General features: G+C 42.2%; 2 protein-coding genes across 3 annotated transcripts; both read left to right on the top strand.

The window, feature by feature from the left end:
• Positions 1-229: 229 nt before the first annotated feature.
• Positions 230-2,954, top strand: rps15 (ribosomal protein S15). Its single transcript, XM_079570217.1, has 4 exons — positions 230-301; positions 662-747; positions 1,434-1,668; positions 2,800-2,954. The coding sequence occupies exons 1-4, from the start codon at positions 299-301 to the stop codon at positions 2,911-2,913; spliced, it is 438 nt and encodes a 145-aa protein (XP_079426343.1). The 5' UTR covers positions 230-298; the 3' UTR covers positions 2,914-2,954.
• Positions 2,955-3,629: 675 nt separating this feature from the next.
• On the top strand, positions 3,630-22,288 carry dpp9 (dipeptidyl-peptidase 9). 2 transcript variants are annotated; one of them, XM_079568768.1, is made up of 20 exons: positions 3,630-3,779; positions 4,709-4,790; positions 5,152-5,390; positions 6,676-6,788; positions 11,277-11,450; positions 12,841-13,009; positions 13,081-13,191; positions 13,644-13,834; positions 13,916-14,016; positions 15,505-15,682; positions 15,764-15,923; positions 15,998-16,077; positions 16,249-16,401; positions 17,145-17,280; positions 17,778-17,923; positions 17,995-18,141; positions 18,217-18,369; positions 19,537-19,679; positions 19,950-20,061; positions 21,486-22,288. In XM_079568768.1, the coding sequence occupies exons 2-20, from the start codon at positions 4,735-4,737 to the stop codon at positions 21,576-21,578; spliced, it is 2,655 nt and encodes an 884-aa protein (XP_079424894.1). In that variant the 5' UTR covers positions 3,630-3,779; positions 4,709-4,734; the 3' UTR covers positions 21,579-22,288. The 2 variants fall into 2 exon arrangements, with proteins under 2 accessions (XP_079424894.1, XP_079424893.1); XM_079568767.1 differs by having other exon boundaries at positions 12,838-13,009.
• Positions 22,289-22,540: the final 252 nt, after the last annotated feature.

The raw sequence follows: 22,540 nt of genomic DNA, 5'->3' as shown, positions 1-22,540 counted from the left end.
ATGGCATTCTTGGGAAAAATTAATGAATAAATAAATAAATAAATAAATAATGTAACTTCAACGAGGTTAAGCAAAATTCTGGTTCTAAAACTGCACTTTCCACTCTATATGATTGTATTATTTTTTTCAGGAGCTGACTGATAATTTTATTAAAACAAAAATAGGCTAACAGCGCCCCCTACCGTTAACAAAGAGAAAATGAGAGTAAAGGAGCAGACCGGAAGCTGTCTCCAAATCGCGCGATAATAAAAAGTAGGAGAGTTCAGCCCGTCCTTTTCCTCCCGGAACATCAGGCAAGATGGTGGGTATCTGAGCCCTGTGGCCCGTTTATATGTCATCTACAATCATCTAGGCTTTACAATGACCCTTCTGCCCGCTTTTCCATATATCCGTGGATCTGTGACTGTCCTCCCTCTATAAGATGTAGAATTTATGGCCCTAAATCGAGATGTTTCGTGTAAATAGCTGTTAGCATTTTGGGTCAGTAGTGGCTAAGCTAAGCGGCAGGCCTGTATGTTTGCAGTAGATTTTAGACTTATTGCTACACACTTCAGCATAATGGATCACAAAACGCTTTTACTGAACGATCGTGAATTCGCTCTAATGCATGACTGACTACATGTATTGAAAACTCACTGAGGGCCCCCATCATGTTTTCCAGGCGGATACCGAGATCAAGAAGAAGCGTACCTTTAGGAAGTTTACCTACAGAGGCGTGGACCTGGACCAGCTCCTGGACATGTCCTAGTAAGTCCTTCACTGCTCTGGGTGAACTGATGCACTTTCAGAACCGTCGTCTCCAGCACACGGTTTTAACCGGCCCTGCTCCCTGTCATGTGCGGCCGACTCTGTTCAGTTGAATTGTGCTCTGTATTACAATGTCATATTTTACTTAAGCTCGTTTTCAGTTGGAAAAGGTGCTATTGCCCCATCTTTAAATTAAACATGTGTATAATCTACATGAAAAAGTCTAATTTCTAAGGCTGCTTCCTATATATAATGTATGGAGGCAGATGTCAATGTGATGTGAAGAATTGCAATACTTTACACTGAATAAATGCAGACAAGCACAAGTTCAGTTTCCCAAAGTTACAAACTAAATCTGATATTTGGTGAAATATGCCCAAGGCGAAGGCCCACTGTGCTGCTCATGCCCTGACACAGTATTTGAACACAAAAGGCTGAATCTGTTTGTTTTCATGAATATGCATGATGTCATAGTTTTGTGACAACAATTTTCTAAAGATGCAAATCATTGTCCCAACCCATATAATTTGTCTGGTCACACTGTTTTAATTGAGTTTTTACTTTGTGACTATGAATATTAAGTGCTTTAATTGTCATCCAAGCGTTCAACGAAATGATGTTCAGGTGTGAGTCCAATATGAACCTCTGGGTGCTGATGCTGGACTAAAGTGTGTTTGTGTGTGCAGTGAGCAGCTGATGCAGCTGTACTGTGCCCGTCAGAGGAGGAGGTTGAACCGCGGTCTTCGCCGTAAGCAGCAGTCTCTCCTGAAGCGTCTGCGCAAGGCAAAGAAGGAGGCTCCCCCCATGGAGAAACCAGAGGTGGTCAAGACCCACCTCCGGGACATGGTCATTCTGCCTGAGATGGTTGGATCCATGGTTGGAGTGTACAACGGAAAGACTTTCAACCAGGTTGAAATCAAGGTAAGCAATAGACGTTTATCCGGGTTTATGGTTGTTCGTCAACTCCCTCCCATCTGCGTTATACATACCTGGCAGCCAATCGGTGAGCTCTGTTTCCACAAGTGCAGCTCCCACGAGCTGAACTGATAGGCCGTCAGATGCGTTCAACGCAGAGAAGTTTACGCACAAGCCTAAACCATCTGCTGTCACAGATATGGTTACATGCAAGTGTCATGTGCTCTCCATAAATTTATTGTCTTTAAAATGAGGGACAAAGTGTTGTGTAGTACAGCCGTTCCCAAATCCAGAGCATCTGGCTGCATCATTGAGCCAAAGATCCCACAGGGCCCCCAATGATGATGATTCACTGCGTTACAGAATGAAATTACATTAAAAGAAAACAAAGCAACTGGCTGTGACTGAGATCAATGCTGCTTTGCAGTAGAACATTGAACAAATGCACATCTCTACTATCAAACTTGTTTTCAAAAGAAGTACATAGGAAAAAGAACAAGTTTTGGGGACCCTCCAGTAATACCTCCAAGGCCTGCCAGCCAGGGACCCCACTCCGGGAGCCACTGGTTGTCCCCAAAGTGGTTCGGACTAAAATGTGAACATGAGTGACTTATATTCCTGGCGTCATCATTTGGTTTCTTTGGAATTGGGATTTCACAAGATGGCCCAGAATAGCCCTGACATTTGATTTAATGTTGAATTGAGCAATCTTCCAACTAAGATTTATACATCCACTTGATTACTTGGAGATTGATTTCATAAATGCATGAAATTTGGTACACAAATATCAAGTGGAGTAACCTAAAATCTCTGCCTGACAAAGATGTTGCTTTGCTTTGACTTGAAAATGAAAAGCAACAAAAACAATGTCATTTATTGTCTAGTGTGCTAGTGCCTACATCAATAAGACTGTAGGAGAATAAGACCTCAGACGATCCTAAATGAATTGGCAATGAGTGAAGAAACTCCCTTAGAATCTATCACACATCTGTTCTGTTTCACTTCAGAATTGAAGCGGTTTATAAACACCTGTTTCGATCACTCCACACAGTCATGTTGGGAGAGACCATCTGTGAGAGAGTGTCTTTCATATGTCTACTTGCTACTTTTGAACACCCTCTTTTGTTTTATCCTCAGCCTGAGATGTGTGGCCACTACCTGGGCGAGTTCTCCATCACATACAAGCCTGTGAAGCACGGTCGTCCTGGTATCGGAGCTACGCATTCTTCTCGATTCATCCCTCTGAAGTAGAATGGCTGTTATCTTTGTATAATAAATTGGTGATCCAAAAATGCTTTGTGAATGTTATTTTTATTTGTATGATAAAACCTATGCTGTTGACTCATAGAAGTAGTCAAATGTTGCTTGCTGAAAAAAAAAAGTAAGCTGAAGTATGATGCACACATTCATTTTCAAGACAAATGACTCCTTGATATGAACCATCATTTTAAAGGGGGTCATGTAATTCAGGTTAGCAAAACACCGTGTGTACATTGATTTGCACAAAAGGAAGTTATGTAAACCATATGAAATAGTTACGCTTTGTGAAACATTGGGTAACATTTCCTGCCTATTTTGCACCGCCTGAGTGATCTTACTGAGAGCCGAATTAAACAATCCATTGAGGTCATAAAGGATCAGGAAGTTAGAAAGGGAGTTATTGTATAGTTTTTCTCATATTAAAGTTATCTTTTGTGTTGGCCCTTAGAACTACTTTAGTGTTTGTTTTGGCCGGCTCTAGGTCTGGTGTTTTTTGGAATGTCACGTCAAACAAATGTCCCTTGAGGACAGCCACAACTGTTACAGGACAATTTCGATAACACATTTTTCTTTGGGTATCATTATAAATTGGAGAGGTACTACTGTTTGCGCAAAATATATTCTAAAAATGATATAACCACAAGTTGTCAATTTGGTGTGCGACACTAAAACATTCCGGGAGAACCCCCGCTACACCGAGGGTTCCGCTTGCTTCCGCCTGGCTGTGGCTCGCTGCTGCTGCATTCTGGAGTGGCCGCTGTGGGCCATGGAGACAGGCTTTAGCACACGTCAATTCTGCTCGGTGACACCCAGTTAAAGACGTCCCGGACACCTTTGGACAAACAGCGGTCGCCTCGGTAAGTGTTTATCCCATGTTTAAGTTTTCCAGATGAATCTGTTAACCCTGGGGTTTTTCTTCAGTAGAACCACCCAAAAACGCGAGCTAGCTTCCGGGCTAACATTTTTGCGCTATCAGTGGCTAGCAGGGAGTTAGCTTCTTGGAAATAACAGAAAGCAGCTGTCCTGTCAAAACGGAGCTAAGAATTTAACCCTGGCAGACACGCACTGCTGTCAGTGACCACAGCCTAAAATTAATATGTTTATTTTAGGTCTCTTCCTTACATTTCTCTTTTTTTGTGTTGTGCATTTTCACTAGAAACGAATTCGCCGGTTTCTTTATACAGTGGAAGAACAAAGATAAGAGCTAGCCTGTCAATGCTACTTTTTTTCTTCTTCCCCAAAACACTATTTCCACTGTTCCACACCCTGTACCGTTAGCTGTGGGCCTAAGAAACGGTTTATATGATATGTAAAAAATGAAAAGAGTAAATCGGAATATTTAAACATTCTGCAGCTTGTAATGTTAAACGTCAATGCTGGAACAATCAAGTAAACAGTGTGTCATGGTCAGCCCAGATGAATATTTGGGCGTTTCATTCATAAACTGTGGCATATTTGGGAAGTGACATCTTAAGACCGAGCACAAGCTGCTGTTGTCACATGACTTGTTAAGTTACATTTTTAAAATGCTCTTTCTGATTCTGTCAAAGTAGGGGGTGTTTAAAAAAAATGGCACTACAGGTTTTAGTACTTTCTGGTTGTTTATTAATCCATCGTCAGTCTTGATAATAGAAAGTTCCCCTGTTTGGCTGTTGTGTTGGAAACAAACTCCACACACAATCGTTGGATTAAAAACAATAACAACAACAAAATACGAAGATATGAGAACATTTTGTATCCTTTTTTACAATCTAAGCCTGGAGCTTTTTTTCCCCTTGTGTTGCAGAAGCAGTGAGGAGAGTCGACCGGTGAATGCATAGAGTCAAGAAGGTGAAACTTTGTGACAAAACAGACGGTATTTGGAAAAGGTACAGTATATTATACGTTGTAGTTTGTATTAGCAGTGAGTACATAATGTTGATCTTTTGAGTTAGCTTGAAAAACAGTCCCATACTATGTTCTGTGTTGTTTGACCTAATTGATATTTTTCTTCTTTTTTTTTTAACTTTTTGTCAAGATTTAGCCTTTCTAGTTTCAGTTCAAGAAATATCATGCTGATATTTTTCTTCAACAGGGCAATCACTGTTCTTTAGTATGTTTTGTTATATTTCCCTGGGAGTTTAGGTGTCTTAAATTGTGGTGTTTAGTTTGTATTTAACAACAAAAACATGTAGAAAAAAACGAGATACAGTGTGTATGTCTTTGACTCAGCCAGTGCTGTTCCCGCAGCTGCGTGACTGTAAGCATGAGCTCGGTGGACGGCCTGACGGACAGCACAGAGGTGGTGGACATGGAGGATGTGCCGTCGCAGTTCTTTGTGGAGAAGCACTCGTGGGACGGGCTTCGGGACATCATCCACTGTAGCAGGAAGTACTCCGGGATGATCGCCAACAAGGCCCCCCACGACTTCCAGTTTGTACAGAAGAAGGACGACAGCGGACCCCACTCCCACAGGCTGTACTACCTCGGTAAGACACGGTCCAAGTGCAAAATTGGAGTTATCGCACTCTTAACAGCATGTGGACACAGCTGTGTGTTTGGGATAAGAAGGCCATGATTTCCTTGGCATTAAAAAGCATTAAAAGTCATTAAATGAAATGTGCCAAAATCACGGCCTTAAATGTACTGGTAATGGTAGTACAGCGGTTAGCGCTCGTGCTTCACAGCTAGAAGCACAGGTTCGACAGGGCCTGTGTGGAGTTTGCATGTTCTCCCCATGTCTGCGTAGGTTTCCTCCGGTTACTCTGGTTTCCCCTACCACTAAAAACATGTACAATAGGCCGGGATGACTGAGAGTGTGGTTGAGAGTGAGCATGGGGGACGATGGATGAAAATTAGCCCAAGGCTACAATCCGGTATGGCGTGTTCATTAACAAGCACTGTCCCTACCAGCTTTAAATTGGATTCCTACTGGCATTAAATCTAACTTTATTGGCAAATTATGACGTATGACATTTTTATTGTATAAGTTCTTCGAAAATATGAAAATAATAAGGCTAAAACATGTTCAGCTGCAGTTTTGGATGAAATTGACCACATTTTTCTGCTTAAACGATTCCTGTTTTGTCCTGTGAAATCTGATTTAGTGATTTGTGTTTACATTGTATACTTCGTTGTTCAATCTCAATTCACAAATCTATGCTGTTTTGAATTAAGAAATATATGTCTATCCTATCTATAGAGACATATATCATGTATATATATATATATGTATCATTAAATCGCCTCAGGAGTTATTAATATATAGTTTATAATTTGTGTGGAATTTAGTGCGCCCCAATTTTTCCACTTGTAGTTTAATGCCTCAGGGTACTTTGACGTAAATAGGACTGACAAACAATACACATGAGAAAATACACCATAAGTTTATTTGAAAATTTCTCTTTGCAACTACCTGTGGCATTCTAATATTCTTCAGAAAGTTTGATCCATGTGTTCATTTCAGACTATAATGAGTCATTAAACTGCAAAACTTTCATAAAAACCGGGGAGAAAAAGTGGTACTGCTATCAAGTTTTGACCAAATGATTATTATGTGAACTTAAAAATGACGCACGGACAGCAGCTTTAATCACCTGTTGCTCCTGCACAGTGTAATCACGTCATAGATGTTCTCCCTCTGTGTGATGTGTGGCTTTCATGATTCCCTTGTGATTTTTTTCAAACGGCCTTTGTGCCACATATTTACAGTACACACAGACATGTTTTTTTTTTATTGTGTTTGATGTAAAGTGCTTTTTTCCCCCCCCTCAGGAATGCCTTACGGAAGCAGAGAAAACTCCCTGCTCTATTCAGAAATCCCCAAGAAAGTCCGCAAAGAGGCCCTTCTAGTTTTATCTTGGAAACAAATGCTGGACCACTTCCAGGTCAGTAGCACAAAGCCGGTTATTTGAGCTGTGCATTAGGTTTTATCCATAATGAAACCAAAAGGAGACAGGCCGCATTTTGTTGTATGCAGAGGACGTGACGTTACTTAACTGCTGTTGTAGAGTAAAGAATGAACTGTGAAGACTTTCAGCTGTGCATTTCATATTCTCAGCCCTGCGTTAGTTGGATATAGGTGCAGTTCGTGCTCCGTGGTTTATGACAGATGTAAAGTATGGTATTTATCGTCCAGTAAAGAAGAATGCTGCTGACGCCTGTTGTCATGTCACACAGGTCCTGACCAGCTCACAGGCCGTTCTTCGTAGAATGCTCATGTCCCTCACGTGTCTCACACTGGAGCTAAAGGAGCGTCTGACTAACAGTTCATTAGGAACTCCATGTTTTAAAGACACTGTACTCAGACTAGGGCTGCTCGATTATTGAAAAAATAATAATCACGATTATTTTTGTCATAATTGAAATCACGATTATTCAAACGATTATTTGTTGCCTTTAAAAAAAAACATCAAAAAAGTGACAAAAATCCAGCAAAAAAAGACAACAATCCAGCAAAAAAGTGACAAAAATCCAGCAAAAAAGTGACAAAAATCCCCCCAAAAAAGTGACAAAAATCCAGCAAAAAAGTGACAAAAATCCAGCAAAAAAGTGACAAAAATCCAGCAAAAAAGTGACAAAAATCCCCCCAAAAAAGTGACAAAAATCCAGCAAAAAAGTGACAAAAATCCAGCAAAAAAAGACAAAAATCCAGCAGAAAAAAGACAAAAATCCAGCAAAAAAAAGACAAAAATCCAGCAAAAAAGTGACAAAAATCCAGCAAAAAAAGACAAAAATCCAGCAAAAAAGTGACAAAAATCCCCCCCAAAAAAGACAAAAATCCAGCAAAAAAGTGACAAAAATCCAGCAAAAAAACACAAAAATCCAGCAGAAAAAAGACAAAAATCCATCAAAAAAATGACAAAAATCCATCAAAAAAATGACAAAAATCCAGCAGAAAAAAGACAAAAATCCATCAAAAAAGTGACAAAAATACATAAAAAAAAGACAAAAATCCATCAAAAGTGACAAATATCTATAAAAAAAAGACAAAAATCCATCAAAAAAGTGACAAAAATCCATCAAAAAAGTGACAAAAATCCCAAAATTAAAAATTTGAAAAAAATAAATAAATAAATAAAAACATAAAAAATAAAATAAAATTGAAAAACAAAATTATAATCGATTTTTTGCGATTATGCTAATTTTGTAATCGTTTACTGTTGTAATCGAAATTGTAATCGAATTTCGATTAATTGCACAGCCCTAACTCAGACTGTGATAGAGTGTGCAAGTTTAAACAAATGTGGTTGCAACTCATTCTTAATGTTTCTGCGGCTGATTTATTCATCTATGAGCACGTATCACAACTTTCGTTAGCAAAGCGGTGCTGCACCGGCTCTGTAATGTTAAATGAACTTTTTATAGCTTTTTACCAGATTACAATGTTGTTCTCTATTGTTCACATCAGCGACTGTGTTTCGACCCTTGCACAGCTTTGAGTAATCTCTGAGTCTTTTCCAGTGGCTTTTCTTAGCACAGCGGCAACAGCTTCCAAAACGGCTCCCTGCATAGCTTGACTTTCCCCCCCTTATTTTCTCACCAATGAAACAGCTGCACAGCAAAGGGGAGCAAGAGGAGGGTGGTGAGAGGGGTTTATGGGGAGATAACGTGAAATTCTGTTTGAAATTTAGTTTCAGCTGTTTTGGATCATTATTGCGTTTTCAAACCAACAAAGTGCAAGATAGTGATTAAGATGTGACTGAGATTATTCCCAAACGCCTTCAAAAAGCAGTAGAGGGTGCCACTACAATTTCAAACACTTGGTCCAAGCACAAATAATATCCCAAATAAATAACTTTAATGATGATATTTATGATTATGAATAAGATGAACTTGAGGTTGATTTATTCCTTTCGCAAGTCTGTGGTTTCTTTTGTAAATGTATGAAGTAATCTGACACCAGAAGATAAAAAATAGAGAAATGTCATCATATGCAATTTATGATACTTATCGTGAGGCTATCGCTCTCGTGAGCCAGTGCAGGGGTGAGAGCGACAAATGTCGACCAAGGCAATACAGGTGCTCGTCACATAATTAGAATATCATGAAAAAATGCATTTACTTCTATTATTCCACTTAAACTGTGAAAGTAATATATGATTCAAGATTCAAGATTTTGTATTTGTCTGGTGGTTTGAAATTATGTTTCTCTCATCCTTGATTGTAGAGGGGGTGGGAGGGAGGTTAGGGAGTTCAGCTTCCCAATGGCCCTGTGTACGAAACTGTTCGACTGGAACTGACACGTAGATTCTGCAGTCTCCTCCCTGAAGGCATAACCTTGAAGAGACTGTGTGTTGGGTGCGTAGGGCCCCTGGTGATTTTGACGGCTTTGTGGGTGAGGCAGGTCGAGTACATATCCTTAATAGAGGGGAGAGGGGCTCCGCAGATCTTCTCCGCTGCTCTCACGATGCGCTGGAGGCTCCTTCGGCAGGAGGCAGTGCTGGTGCCGTGCCACACAGTGATGGAGCTGGTCAGGATGCTCCTCTAGTCCCTCTGTAGAAGAACCACACAGTGATGGAACTGGTCAGGATGCTCCTCTATAGTCCCTCTGTAGAAGAACTACACAGTGATGGAGCTGGTCAGGATGCTCCTCTATAGTCCCTCTGTAGAAGAACCACACAGTGATGGAGCTGGTCAGGATGCTCCTCTATAGTCCCTCTGTAGAAGAACCACACAGTGATGGAGCTGGTCAGGATGCTCTTTATAGTCCCTCTGTAGAAGAACCACACAGTGATGGAGCTGGTCAGGATGCTCCTCTATAGTCCCTCTGTAGAAGAACCACACAGTGATGGAGCTGGTCAGGATGCTCCTCTATAGTCCCTCTGTAGAAGAACCACACAGTGATGGAGCTGGTCAGGATGCTCTTTATAGTCCCTCTGTAGAAGAACCACACAGTGATGGAGCTGGTCAGGATGCTCCTCTATAGTCCCTCTGTAGAAGAACCACACAGTGATGGAGCTGGTCAGGATGCTCCTCTATAGTCCCTCTGTAGAAGAACCACACAGTGATGGAGCTGGTCAGGATGCTCCTCTATAGTCCCTCTGTAGAAGAACCACACAGTGATGGAGCTGGTCAGGATGCTCCTCTATAGTCCCTCTGTAGAAGAACCACACAGTGATGGAGCTGGTCAGGATGCTCTCTATAGTCCCTCTGTAGAAGAACCACACAGTGATGGAGCTGGTCAGGATGCTCTCTATAGTCCCTCTGTAGGAGTTGGACATAACAGAGTCTGGGACTCTGACTCTTCTCAACTTGCGGAGAAAGTAGAGACGCTGATTACTTTTCTTGACCAGTGATGTAGTGTGCATGGTCCAGGAGAGCTTCTCTGCGATGTGCACACCCAGGAACTTAGTGCTGGTCACCCTCTCCACTTCAGCACCGTTGATTGTTAGAGGAGCATGCTGGACCCGCGCTCTTCGAAAGTCCACAACAATCTCTTTTGTCTCCTCCACATTTAGAGAGAGATTGTTCTGTGTTCCAGACTGCTCACTCACTCCTGCAGTTTGACTCGTCTCTGTTGCTGATGAAGCCCACCACTGTTGTGTGGTCAAACTGCAAACTTGATGAAGAGTCGTACTTTGGGGAGCAGTCATGGGTCAGCAGAGTGAACAGGAGGGGGCTCAGCACACAGCCTTGGGGAGCCCCCGTGTTCAGTGTGATGGTTCTGGAGGACTTGCCATAATAGACTCATTACATGCAAACTGAGATATGTCAAGCCTTTGTTATAATTTTGATGATAATGGCTTATAGTCCATTTGTAAAATATTAAAATTGTCTGAGATTTTTAATTTGGGGTTTTCACAAGTTGAGGCATAATAATCAAAATGATAACAAATAAAGGCTACATATCTCACTTTGCATGTAATGAGTCTATCATATATTATTTTCACAGTTTAAGGGGAATAACAGAAGTAAATGCACTTTTTCGTGATATTCTAATTATATGACGAGCACCTGTATACTCTACAATGAAGAAATACTGGTTTGAAAACAAGGGTTATAGTCATTATAGAGTGAAACCATTTTTGACCTGACCGAGTGTATTGTGTTTGCAGACGGTGTTGCCCGGCACCTGCAGTGCATTATTAAGCTATTGTAAACTGTTGTTCTTCAGAAGTTACGCAAATGCTACTTGCAAATGCCAATTAGCCCGTTTTTGGCGAACAATGTAAACGTTACCGGGTCCCTGAAAGCTGCTGTGGTTGCGTTTGGAAAAATTAGGAATCCCGTTTATGACCTTATCCAGCAAGTAAAAATAAGAATGAAGTGATTGTGTAAAAACTCGTATAATCTTGCTTACACCAGTAAACATTATTAGCAATTCTCTTTTAAATCTCTTTCTCGTGGCTAATGTTTCTCATCTGTTTCCTCAGGCCACGCCGCACCAGGGGGCATACTCCAGAGAAGAAGAGCTGCTGAGAGAGCGCAAGCGATTAGGCGCTTTTGGGATCACGTCCTATGACTACCATCCCCAGACGGGCCTCTTCCTCTTCCAGGCCAGCAACAGTCTGTTTTACTGCCAGGACGGCGGCAACAACGGCTTCATTGTCAGTACATACCGCTTCCTCCCAACAAATCAAAACGTTTCAGGTCCCATCATTTAAAGGAACGTATTAGTGGATTGTTTTTAGCCTTTATTTAATCCGTTTGATGGGAGTCCAGGCTTTTCATGCTCCTCCTTTGTGTTTTGCAGGCAACCGCTTTATTTAAGCTACACATTTCATCAGAACATGGTTATTATTTTTAGACTGGGCAAAAATAGAGAGGAAAATCCCTACTTTTATCACTTTTACTCACTTGTTCTTTGGACCGTGGGCACAGGATGTAACATTACAATACTATAGCAATGGGACAGTAGCGTTTCCCAATTCTATCCTTAACCCCAATATTTTGCCCTCCCTCTACATCACTTACATTTTTAGACCGTATTGTACTTTTTAAATTGATAGAAAAAACAGCATTTGCTTTGATGCATGATGTTATTGCTATAGCTTTAAGATAACTTATACTGTTGAAAGACCTTTTGAATCAATGTTGTCGATTTGCACGGGACTAGAATCACCTGAGGATCTCAAAGTTTGCAAAATTATCCTAAAGGTAAAAATCAAGGTGTACCGCAAGGATCAGTTCTCAGACCACATTTATTCACCATTTACAAGCTGGAAGCTGGAACAGATCATAAGGAAATATGGACTCAATTTTCATATGCTGACGGCCAGGGGCGTTGGACTGGGTAAAGGGTACTGAGTACCCAGGGCCCAGAGCAGGGTAGGGGCCCTCAAAAATGCTGCAGAAAGCGTTCTGTATTGTACTTTCTAAGTTTCCTCATAATTGATACTATAAGAACTGAACACAACCGGGCTAAAATACAATGGTTGCTCCACAGAATTTTGCACAAACAATAATGATTGATAATATCTCAGGGCCCTGACACCCCTTTAAAAATGTGTCAAATGGTTCAGCCCACACACCGGTGTTCAGCACCGTGCGCTTCAACTCTGCAGTGACTTTGATGAGGTGGATTCTGTAATGTAATGACACAGAGCTATGAGGAAAGACAGATCTTAGTCTTACCTTGCTCTAATGTGCTTTTATTTAACACTAGCCTGTTCTAGCGGACCTAAGATGCAACTTTCTTGTCATAAATGACAGTTAAACATGAGGTGAGTCCTGCCTCTGCCTGCGCTGAGAAGTGGATGGTGCAGAGTCAGAGACGGAGCTCCTTCTCGAGATTTTGTACCCAGGGCCCAGAATTTGGTGCTACACCCCTGCTGACGGCACACAGTTCTACACAATCATACATCTTGCTTAGGACCGGTTTGAGTCAGGTCCTAGTCTTTGCTCCATAAAGCTGTTCAAAAAGCCTGACATCACGCTGGACCTTCCAATCTCATGTCGACTTGTGCCATCTAACAGTCGGTCTACATGTTTTAGCAGTCTGCGCCGGTCAAGCCTGTGGAAGTGAAGACCCAGTGTTCGGGGACGCGCATGGACCCCAAGATCTGCCCAGGGAACCACAACTTCATCGCCTTCATCAACAACAACGACTTGTGGATGGCTAACATTAAAACGGGAGAGGAGAGGAGGTTAACTTTCTGTCACAAAGGTAACATTTGCTGCATTCGAATCAACGGTGTGTCCATTAGAGATTAATGACTGCGGTTTTGTTTTTTTCAGGTCTAGATAATGTCAAAGAAGACCCCAAATCGGCGGGCATAGCAACATTTGTCATCCAGGAGGAGTTCGACCGCTTCACGGGGTACTGGTGGAGCCCAACGGCTGTAGAAGGTCAGATTTGGGGTTAAGCTGTGCACTTCTGAAACAATATTTGGGATCACCTTTTCCGAACACGTTTAGGAGGTCTGATATACAGGGTTAGCAGGTTTTATAACGGCCGATTTAGTTTGCTAACAATATTTTGCTATCTAAATAAATAATTGTATTTGTTGCTTATTGTGATCACTCAAAACCAAATGGCTAGTTGTGAATGTTTACATCAAGACTTTCACCAACCAGAACCACCAAACAGCACTCACTAATGCTAATGCAGCTAATGCTAATGTCCACAGCTTATAAATACTCTCGATTAAGAATGACCTTTTGCTGTGCTCCCGTGTGGCCTTTAGAGTAGAGTCCGGAAATGTGTTTGAGGCACTAACTATGCCAGGCGTCCTGTGCTCAGATATGGCAGTAATTCCATATTTACATTCCTAACTACGTGTTCTGTCTCCTCACTTTAGACGACGACGGCGGGAAGACTGTGCACCTTTTGTACGAAGAGGTGGATGAAACGGACGTCGAGATTATCCACGTGCCGTCTCCTGCGCTGGAGGAGCGGAAAGCCGACGCCTACAGATATCCACGCACAGGCAGTAAAAATCCCCAGGCAACGCTCAAGCTAGCCGAGATCAAAACAGACCTTCAAGGAAGAGTAAGACGACAGCCGAGACTTTTGAATTCATATTGTTTTAACGTATTTCTAAACCCTCCTCCTATGGGACTGTGTTTGCAGATCATCAGCACGCAGGACAAAGAGCTGGTGGTTCCCTTTAACTCCCTGTTCCCTGGGACGGAGTACATCGCTAGAGCGGGATGGACAAGCGACGGCAAATAGTGAGCGGACCTACTGATGGGTTTTGTTATTTTATTGGTGAAGTGGCATGTAAAATAATGAATGAGCTAAAAAGAAGTCAGGGCTTATTTTTGTGCAACATCAGCACTTTTGTTACACAGAGGAACAAAATTCTCGGCAAAGATGATGCTGAACTTTGTGTTGGCTGTTTGGCTGCTTTCACGATATTTACTATATCGACTTATCGATATCGATAATAAATGACAGAAAAGCAATACATTTTTGGGTGCAATGTTTATCCTCTGTAGGTTTATTTGCAATGTTAATACAGGGTTCATACAGGTTGCCACAACATTTTAATATACATATTTATGCAACAAATGGATGGAGCGTGAGATCAATAGACGGATCGGTGCGGCATCAGCAGTGATGCGGTCGCTGTATCGGTCTGTCGTGGTGAAGAGGGAGCTGTGTCGGGGCAAAGCTCTCGATTTACCGATCGATCTACGTTCCCACCCTCACCTATGGTCATGAGATTTGGGTCATGACCGAAAGGACAAGATCGCGAATACAAGCGGCCAAAATGAGTTTCCTTCGCAGGGTGGCTGGGCGCACCCTCCGAGATCGGGTGAGGAGCTCAGTTACCCGAGAGGAGCTCGGAGTAGAGTCGCTGCTCCTTCACGTCGAAAGGAGCAGCTGAGGTGGCTCGGGCATCTGTTTCGGATGCCTCCTGGTCGCCTCCCATGGGAGGTGTTCCAGGCATGTCCTAGTGGGACAAGGCCTCGTGGAAGACCCAGGGCACGCTGGTGGGACTATGTCTCCGAGCTGGCCTGGTGTCGCCTCAGGGTCCCCCCAGAACAGCTGGAGGTGGTGTGTGTGGATCGGGAAGTTTGGGCATCTCTGCTGAGGCTGCTGCCCCCGCGACCCGGCCCCGGATAAAGCGGAAGAAAATGGATGGATGGATTATGCAACAAATCTATGCATTTGTAATTTATAAAAACTTACAAACATTAGATCAAGCAGAGAATGGAATATAACTTCATAAAAGTCTGTAATCTACATAAATCCTAGCGATTATTATTTATTTTTAGTTTTTAGGTTATTAGCCTACAGCCTGTCAACCTTCATCCCAATTTCCAATACTTAGCCTATCGAAATACATTTTTGGAAATACTAATACTTAATTACTTTTTATAGTGAAACTGAATAAACTTGATTAAAACCTTTTGAGTTTTCCTCTGACTAAAACGTGACTAAAACTTAAAGGGCTGCCAGAAACAACACTGATTCTTGCGTTTGAATACAAACAATGTAGGAAAATGGCTAAATCAGGTCCGTCACTTCATGTCCACCTCAGATGGCCTGGACACTGAGCAGACCGGCCTAGCTGTTGTTTCATGTGAATAGGCCCACATCCTGTATTACAGAAAGTGAACCCTAATTTACAAAAAAAAATGCATTTCAAATCGTAAATATCACTTCAATCTCCCAGTCTTGCCTATGTTGACCTCTCCGTCGTCTCCCTCTAGTGGCTGGGCCGTGCTGTTGGACCGCAGTCAGAGGAAGCTGCAGCTTGTGCTCCTCCCCCCCGCCCTCTTCATCCCTGTCACAGACGACCCGGCCGTACGACAGGAGCATATAGAGGCCATACCCGCCAACACGCAACCTTACATCGTCTACGAGGAGACCACAGACGTCTGGATTAATGTACGAACAGTGAACAAAGGTTTCTCCTCATTTATGTCCCCCTTCACATGTTCTCACTCTCGCCCCACGTGTTCCCGACAGGTCCACGATATATTTTATCCCTTTATCCAAACGACGGAAGAGGAGTTTAGCTTCATTTGGGTGAACGAGTCGAAAACGGGCTTTAGCCATTTGTATAAAATCACGTCTCAGTTGCAAGCTCGCTGTTACCGGTGGACAGACGGCTACCAGCATTCAAAAGGTAAGGAGTCACTGATCTCTGGATCGTTTTACTCTATAAGGAAGGAGACTGAGATGGTTGACTGTTGCTTTCAGGAGATTTTACATGCACAATCAAGGAGGAGGTTACATTGACCAGTGGGGAGTGGGAAGTTCTGGCAAGACACGGATCTAAGGTCAGACCATCTCCACTCACTGAAACATGCTTTTACGTGATGTTTAAGTTGTGCAATTGGATTCAACCTATTTAATCTGAATGTCTTGGAAAATAATGACATTGCTCAACTATTTTTTTTTATGTTCACAATGAATGAATGCTTGACTATTTCCATGTCTGTGGCTCGTAGATCTGGGTGAACGAGACGACCAAAGTGGTGTACTTACAGGGGACTAAAGACACGCCTCTGGAGCATCACTTGTATGTAGTGAGCTACGACAGTCCCGGCGAGGTGGTCAGACTCACCAAACCAGGCTTCTCCCACAGCTGCTCCGTCAGCCAGGTGAGGAACAGCGCCAGCCCGACAACGCCAACGTTTGATTATTTCTATTCACAGGGCTCTGTCACGCTACCTTTTTGTATATTTTTACCTAGTTTTCTCACCCAATGTACTAGTTTTGGGGCTAGGACTCCCCTGAAAAACAGATTCTTAATGACAGTGGGACTTTCCTGGTTGAAATGATTTATTATTTTATTTTACCTTTTATTTAGAGTAAAGAAAATAGACCAAACTCGCCCTGTTTTGTCTCTCATGTGTCATAGTTTTTCAGGAAAATGCAACAAATTCACAAATATTGACATATTTGGTATCCATGTATCTAATTCCGGCCTAATCTATTGAATTTTGAACCCATAAAACAAGAACAATTACATTTTTTGCTGATTCTTTCTGCTAAGGAATTACTTATTTAAAAACTAAAACTATATCATGTATGTATGAGAGCATTTACATAATGATGCACATAAGTGACGTTGAGGGTAGAGCGTTTTTCATTCAGTTTTACGCAAAATTGCTTTTAAAAATGGTTGTACAACAGTTTGAACCATTTGATCTGCCCCCAACCACAACAAATCTGTTACAACTCTCGACAGAAAACTGAATGTTTAAGTTTTTATGTTATGAATGAATTTGGTATGTTGTATGATCACAAGCTTAATAACTTTTACTATTGATCATTTTTGCACAAAGGGAGATTTTCCGAGTGATCGCTGCCTTTGTAACCCTTGTTCTTTCTCTCTCTCCAGAACTTCGACTTCTTCGTTAGTCATTACAGTAATGTGAGCACGCCCCCTTGTGTCCACGTGTATAAACTCAACAGCTGTGAAGACGAGCCTCTGAGCCTGGTGCCCGAGTTCTGGGCCAGTATGATGGAGTCCCCAGGTGATTTTACAGTCAGATCTTTGAGTTTCCTAAGAGTTTTTAAGGTCAGTTTGTTTTGTGTGTATTTGAGTTGAGTCGGAGGTGAAGGCCGACCTCGTAGCCGTGAGGTCATTTCAGTCCCAATCAATAGTGGCTTGTGCTGTATGTGTGTGTGAATGCCAGTGACGGTCGGGTCGATCCGAGGGGCGTCCTCCAGACAGACAGGCCTCGCAGGGATCTTATAATGTGGAGATGAGAAACGCCAACGAGGTGCTTCATAATGTGAGCGCAAATGGTGAAGAAAACAAAACGACCGGTGACGACTAATATTGAACGAAATGGCAGCATTAGGGATGTCAGGATTCATCGGTTACAATCATTTTATTTTTTTTAATGCAAGAATGTGTTTGTGTGTGGAGCCCTGCCCACTAAACCCCTTCCTCTAATTTGAACATGTTTTTTTCATCCACTATAAATGATGCTGCATACTTAGTTCTGGTCTCTGTTTCATCCTGCAGGTTGCCCAGGAGATTACAACCCCCCAGAGATTTTTGACTTTGCAGGGAAGTCGGGCTTTCAGCTTTATGGAATGGTCTACAAGCCCCACAACCTGCAGCCGGGCCGGAAACACCCCACAGTGCTCTTCGTCTATGGAGGGCCGCAGGTTTGCCATCCATTCCGTGGCCTTCTCATTGCTATGTGGATCCTTTTCTCAAAGCAAAACTCTCCGTGTAGGTGCAGTTAGTGAACAACACCTTCAAAGGCATGAAGTACCTGCGGCTCAACACGCTGGCCTCTCTGGGATACGCCGTGGTGGTCATCGACGGGAGGGGCTCCTGTCAGAGGGGGCTGGAGTTCGAAGGAGCGCTCAAAAACAAAATGGTAAAATAAAGCGATTTAACGGCTGTGGTTATCTTTGTGCTGGAAGGTTTGGTTGAAGTGTCGTGTGGCCTTCAGGGCCAGGTGGAGATCGAGGACCAGGTGGAGGGGCTGCAGTACGTGGCAGAGAAGTTTAACTTTGTGGACCTGAGCAGGGTGGCCATCCACGGCTGGTCATACGGAGGCTTCCTGTCGCTCATGGGGCTCATCCAGAGGCCCAACGTCTTCAAGGTCAGGAGCAATTTAGTCTCTACCAAAGCTGAGTTCTGCCGATAAAGCTGGATATGTTTAAAAATTGAATAAATGGTTTCTATACTTATCGTTCAATAATATTTGCAAACGTTTGCAATGGAATATTTTTTTTACAAATAGTTTCCTGCCTCAATTTATCGGATTTCAGTGTTGTTATTGGGACTTAACTACATTGCGGCATTAGAATGAACCACAACTGTATTTTCAACACGTGTCTTGTTATGTAGTGATGAGTTTACCACCTTTAGCCACACAGGGGCGCTGTGGGGCCATAGATCTGAACATCTCAATCTAAACGTTTATCAATGGACTAATTCTAGCCTCATATTCAGGAAACCTTGATGAAATGGTGGGAGGCTCCTGAAGTTCCCTGTTCAAACTTTCCATTGAAATGTTTTGTACTCTTTAAGTCATTATTGAACTCCAGCTCCTGATTCTGACCTCATGTTTGTCTTAACCAGTGCAACATCGTCCTTTTTTCTTATGCTAGTTCTTATGCCTGTTCACTATGATGAAGCTGTCTTCAAAAACCCTGCTAAAATGCTAGCTTTGTTAGCCTATGTTAAACATCTTTATAAGTCAGGCCAACATTGTAAATAAGATTTTGTTTGTGATGATTTACCTGATAAAATAAATAAAATGAAACAAATAAAATTAGTGCAACTAAACCTGTCGAGTTAACAAAATCTAAAGTTCATTATACTGAGATAGGAAACGATCATGATAAACAATATTATAGAAGCCTTTTTGCCACAGAAACTAACCCTAAACCTGTTGTATCTGATTGTTCCTGTTCAAACAGTGATTTAGATTCTACTTCATCCATTGCTCCATAAAACCTTAGGTGAAGGCAATGCCACAAGTCCTGTGTTTGACTGCGTTCACATCATACTCTGAGAGGGCAAAAATACATTTACCCTACAGCAGTAAAAAGTCCGGTATCCAAGCTTTAAGAAAGACAAGTGGATATAGTAATTATTGTGACAGCCCTCCCAAACCCACAGCGTCCCTGAGGTTTACAGAGTGAAACATGGCCAATCTCTGCTCACCGGCCGCTCACACCATTTGATTTCAAATCTGCATTGCTCTAAAGGGGTCCTAAACAAATCTCCGATCCACGCTGAATGACTCCTGTGTGTGTTTCAGCTGGCCATCGCCGGAGCCCCGGTGACGGTGTGGATGGCTTACGACACCGGCTACACTGAGAGATACATGGACGTGCCTGAGAACAACCAGCAGGGCTACGAGGAGGGCTCTGTGGCTCTGCACGTGGACAAGCTGCCCAGCGAGTACGCCACACTCACTCACTCACTCTCTGCCCTAAAGAGCCCGTGTAAATGGAGACGTTTGTTCTGGCAGCATATTTGAATGGAGCTTTAGTCAAGTCCAGGCTGGTCAGAGCCGTGTTAAAAGCACAGCTCTGACTTTCAAATCTGTCGCTGCAGGTTTTCAATTCCTGTCATGAGCAGTCTCGTAGTGGTTCATATAAAGTTTAAAATAAGATTCATTTGACATTTTTGACTTCAGTGCTTTTCTAATCCATCATCTCTCTCCCTCAGGCCAAACCGTTTGCTGATTCTTCACGGATTTCTAGACGAGAATGTGCACTTTTTCCACACCAATTTTCTTGTATCGCAGATAATCCGAGCGGGAAAGCCATACCAGCTGCAGGTCGGTGTCAGTGATGAAATATGTTCATGACAGGCTTATTTTCACTCATTTTCCTGACAGATAAATGCTTAGAAATGTTGTCTAGACTGGAGCCTTAGATTGTCATCAAAACTGATTGTTGGCACAAACCAATGGATATTTTAAAATGTAAGATGGGGGCGTTATCGCTGACATAAAAGCATTTGGACTCGGACTACAGTGTGATTTACCAGTAGTGACCTCCCCATGGATGGATTTAAAAACGAGCAATTTTATAATCCACTCTTAAAGCAACAGGTGATCAGTGAAGAGAAGACGATACAGAAGTGATGTGTTCGTGTTGTTTTGCCCTTTTTACTCCCAAAAATCTACTCGAATCATATTGGCTTTTTTAAACTGATATGACGATTATAACTGAAGCAGGATCGGATTTCTAATTAAACGACAATCCACAGATATGAAAAGCCAATAAAGTGTTAAAGGAGGGGTTTTATTTACTTTTATTTACAAAATTAACTTTTTAGAGCTTTTTATTCTTGTTTTAATGTTATTCCCTCGTCTGAAACAAACCAGGAACTGTGTTTCGAGCCGCTAGCACATTTTTGAGTTATCTTTGGATCTTCAGCAGTGGGTAGCAGCAGCGCAGCGATAACTGGCAAAAAGCTCCTCCTGTTCTTAACTGCTTGCCCTCCGCCTTAACCGAGTGTATTTTCTCCAATTCGGCTTTACCCAAATCTACAATCTTTTGGACTGAAGCTTGCAGACTATAGGGCAGTGCAACGTCTCATGTGAAAGTTAAGACCTACAAAGCATTTTTTCACCTTCTTTTTTCCATCTAATTTTTTGAGTTTTTGTCACATTTTTTAACCTTTTTTTGTGTGTCACTTTTTGATGCTTTTCTGTTGCACTTTCATTGTTTATTTTTTGTCATATTGTTACTTTTTTGTTGCACGTTTGTAGATTTGTTTGCCGCTTTTTGTGACTTTTTTTGGGTCACCTTTTGATACCTTTTTGTTGCGTTTTCATCCTTGTTTTCTTCTTGTTCTTGTTGCCATTTTGATGCTTTTTTCAAGAAGCTTGTAGATTTGGGTAAAGCCAAACAGGAGAAACCGTGCTCGGTTCAGGTGGGGGTTAAGAGGTTGATCCTTTTATCAAAAAGTAAAAACACACGTCATAGCTTCACTACAGCCACACTGACATTTTTCCTCTTTGCATTGAAGCAGCTGCTCAGCGAAGGCGAGCAAGAGGAGGGGGGAGGACGACAGGATATTTTTATTTTAGCTGTTTTACATCAATTATCAATATATATTATCAATTATCATTATTAACCAATATAATGTATAAAAGAATTATTATTATTATTATTATTATTATTATTATTATTTTTTTAAGTAATACATTAATGCAAACAAAAGCTGTAATTGTGCCGATTGTTGTCGTTCCAGGTTTATCCCAACGAGCGCCACAGTATCCGCTGCCCCGAGTCCGGAGAGCACTATGAGATAATGCTGCTGCACTTTCTACAACAGTACCTCTGAGCCCCCCCCCCCTCTTCTGCCCCCCCGCCCCCTCACGACACATCGCCCCGGGCCCCGTCTCCTGCTCACTGCGCCCCTGCTCCTTTTAACCGCACCGCCCACTGAACGCGCCACGCATCTCGGCTCCGTCTGTCTCACGTATCCCCCCGTTTGCTTCAGTGTACAGTCCGGAGGTAGGTCAGTCGGTCAACAGAGGTGTTTTTAAATATGGACTTAGTTTGAGGGAAGTCACCAGTCACCTGTAACATACCGAAAACCCAACGATGAACTGCTTCTATGGATTTGTTCTTTTTTTTTAAAAAGTTTTTATGACTTTAGATACAATATTATCAAGGCAGTGGTTTCAAAAAGCTTTCATACCTTCTTCCAAACTGCTGCAATTATATGACGCCGTCTGATGCTGAAATTCTATGCTTGTTTTCTACTGGCGGAAAGTCTACACTGATCATTCGACGACAAAAATGAGGGATTTAAACTAAAATGTCACGATTAAGCATTCGGTAGTTTTTATGCAACGTTCTGTAAGGTCAGGGTTAATGTTCCTGCACTGTCTGAAGCACTGTTTCGCAAAAGTCTAGGTGTCGCTTATATTCACATCCGAAAGAACCGACTCGCTGAAATGTCTCCCCAAAGAGGAGAAACGGAAGGCAGTATAACTAGGTAGCGCCTGTAATTTTTATGTGGAAAGAAATCTACCGTAAATGAGACTCGTGTATTGAACCAACCTTTCATTTTAAGTTGAAATGTATCCAGAAAAGGCTCTTAATTCAAGATTTTCTGCTTTTGAACTGTCGTAAAAGTGTAGGTTTGTGGTAAATTACCCTCATGAAACGGAAGGAGCCGGCTTCTACACGAGTCCGAGTCGTATTTTCAGTATCAGACTTCAGCATAAACCACACAGGAGTGAACCGAGGGGTATGAACTCTTCCTTGAACCCACTGCTCGTGTCTTATCTAATAAAC

This window comes from Gobius niger (assembly GCF_951799975.1).
Source record: "Gobius niger genome assembly, chromosome: 13".
NCBI classification, from domain to species: domain Eukaryota; kingdom Metazoa; phylum Chordata; class Actinopteri; order Gobiiformes; family Gobiidae; genus Gobius; species Gobius niger.
Note: the sequence above shows the minus strand (reverse complement) of the source record. Positions and strands in the feature narration are given on the sequence as shown.

Excerpts from the sequence above, each read along its gene's own strand:
- rps15 (XM_079570217.1), top strand. Across the intron at positions 748-1,433 it reads CAGCTCCTGGACATGTCCTA|TGAGCAGCTGATGCAGCTGT; the intron begins GTAAGTCCTTCA and ends TTGTGTGTGCAG. Across the intron at positions 1,669-2,799 it reads TCAACCAGGTTGAAATCAAG|CCTGAGATGTGTGGCCACTA; the intron begins GTAAGCAATAGA and ends TTTTATCCTCAG.
- dpp9 (XM_079568767.1), top strand. The coding sequence starts at position 4,735 with ATGCATAGAGTCAAGAAGGTGAAACTTTGTGACAAAACAGACGGTATT. Across the intron at positions 16,078-16,248 it reads TGGCAAGACACGGATCTAAG|ATCTGGGTGAACGAGACGAC; the intron begins GTCAGACCATCT and ends TGTGGCTCGTAG. Across the intron at positions 17,281-17,777 it reads CAGTATGATGGAGTCCCCAG|GTTGCCCAGGAGATTACAAC; the intron begins GTGATTTTACAG and ends TTCATCCTGCAG.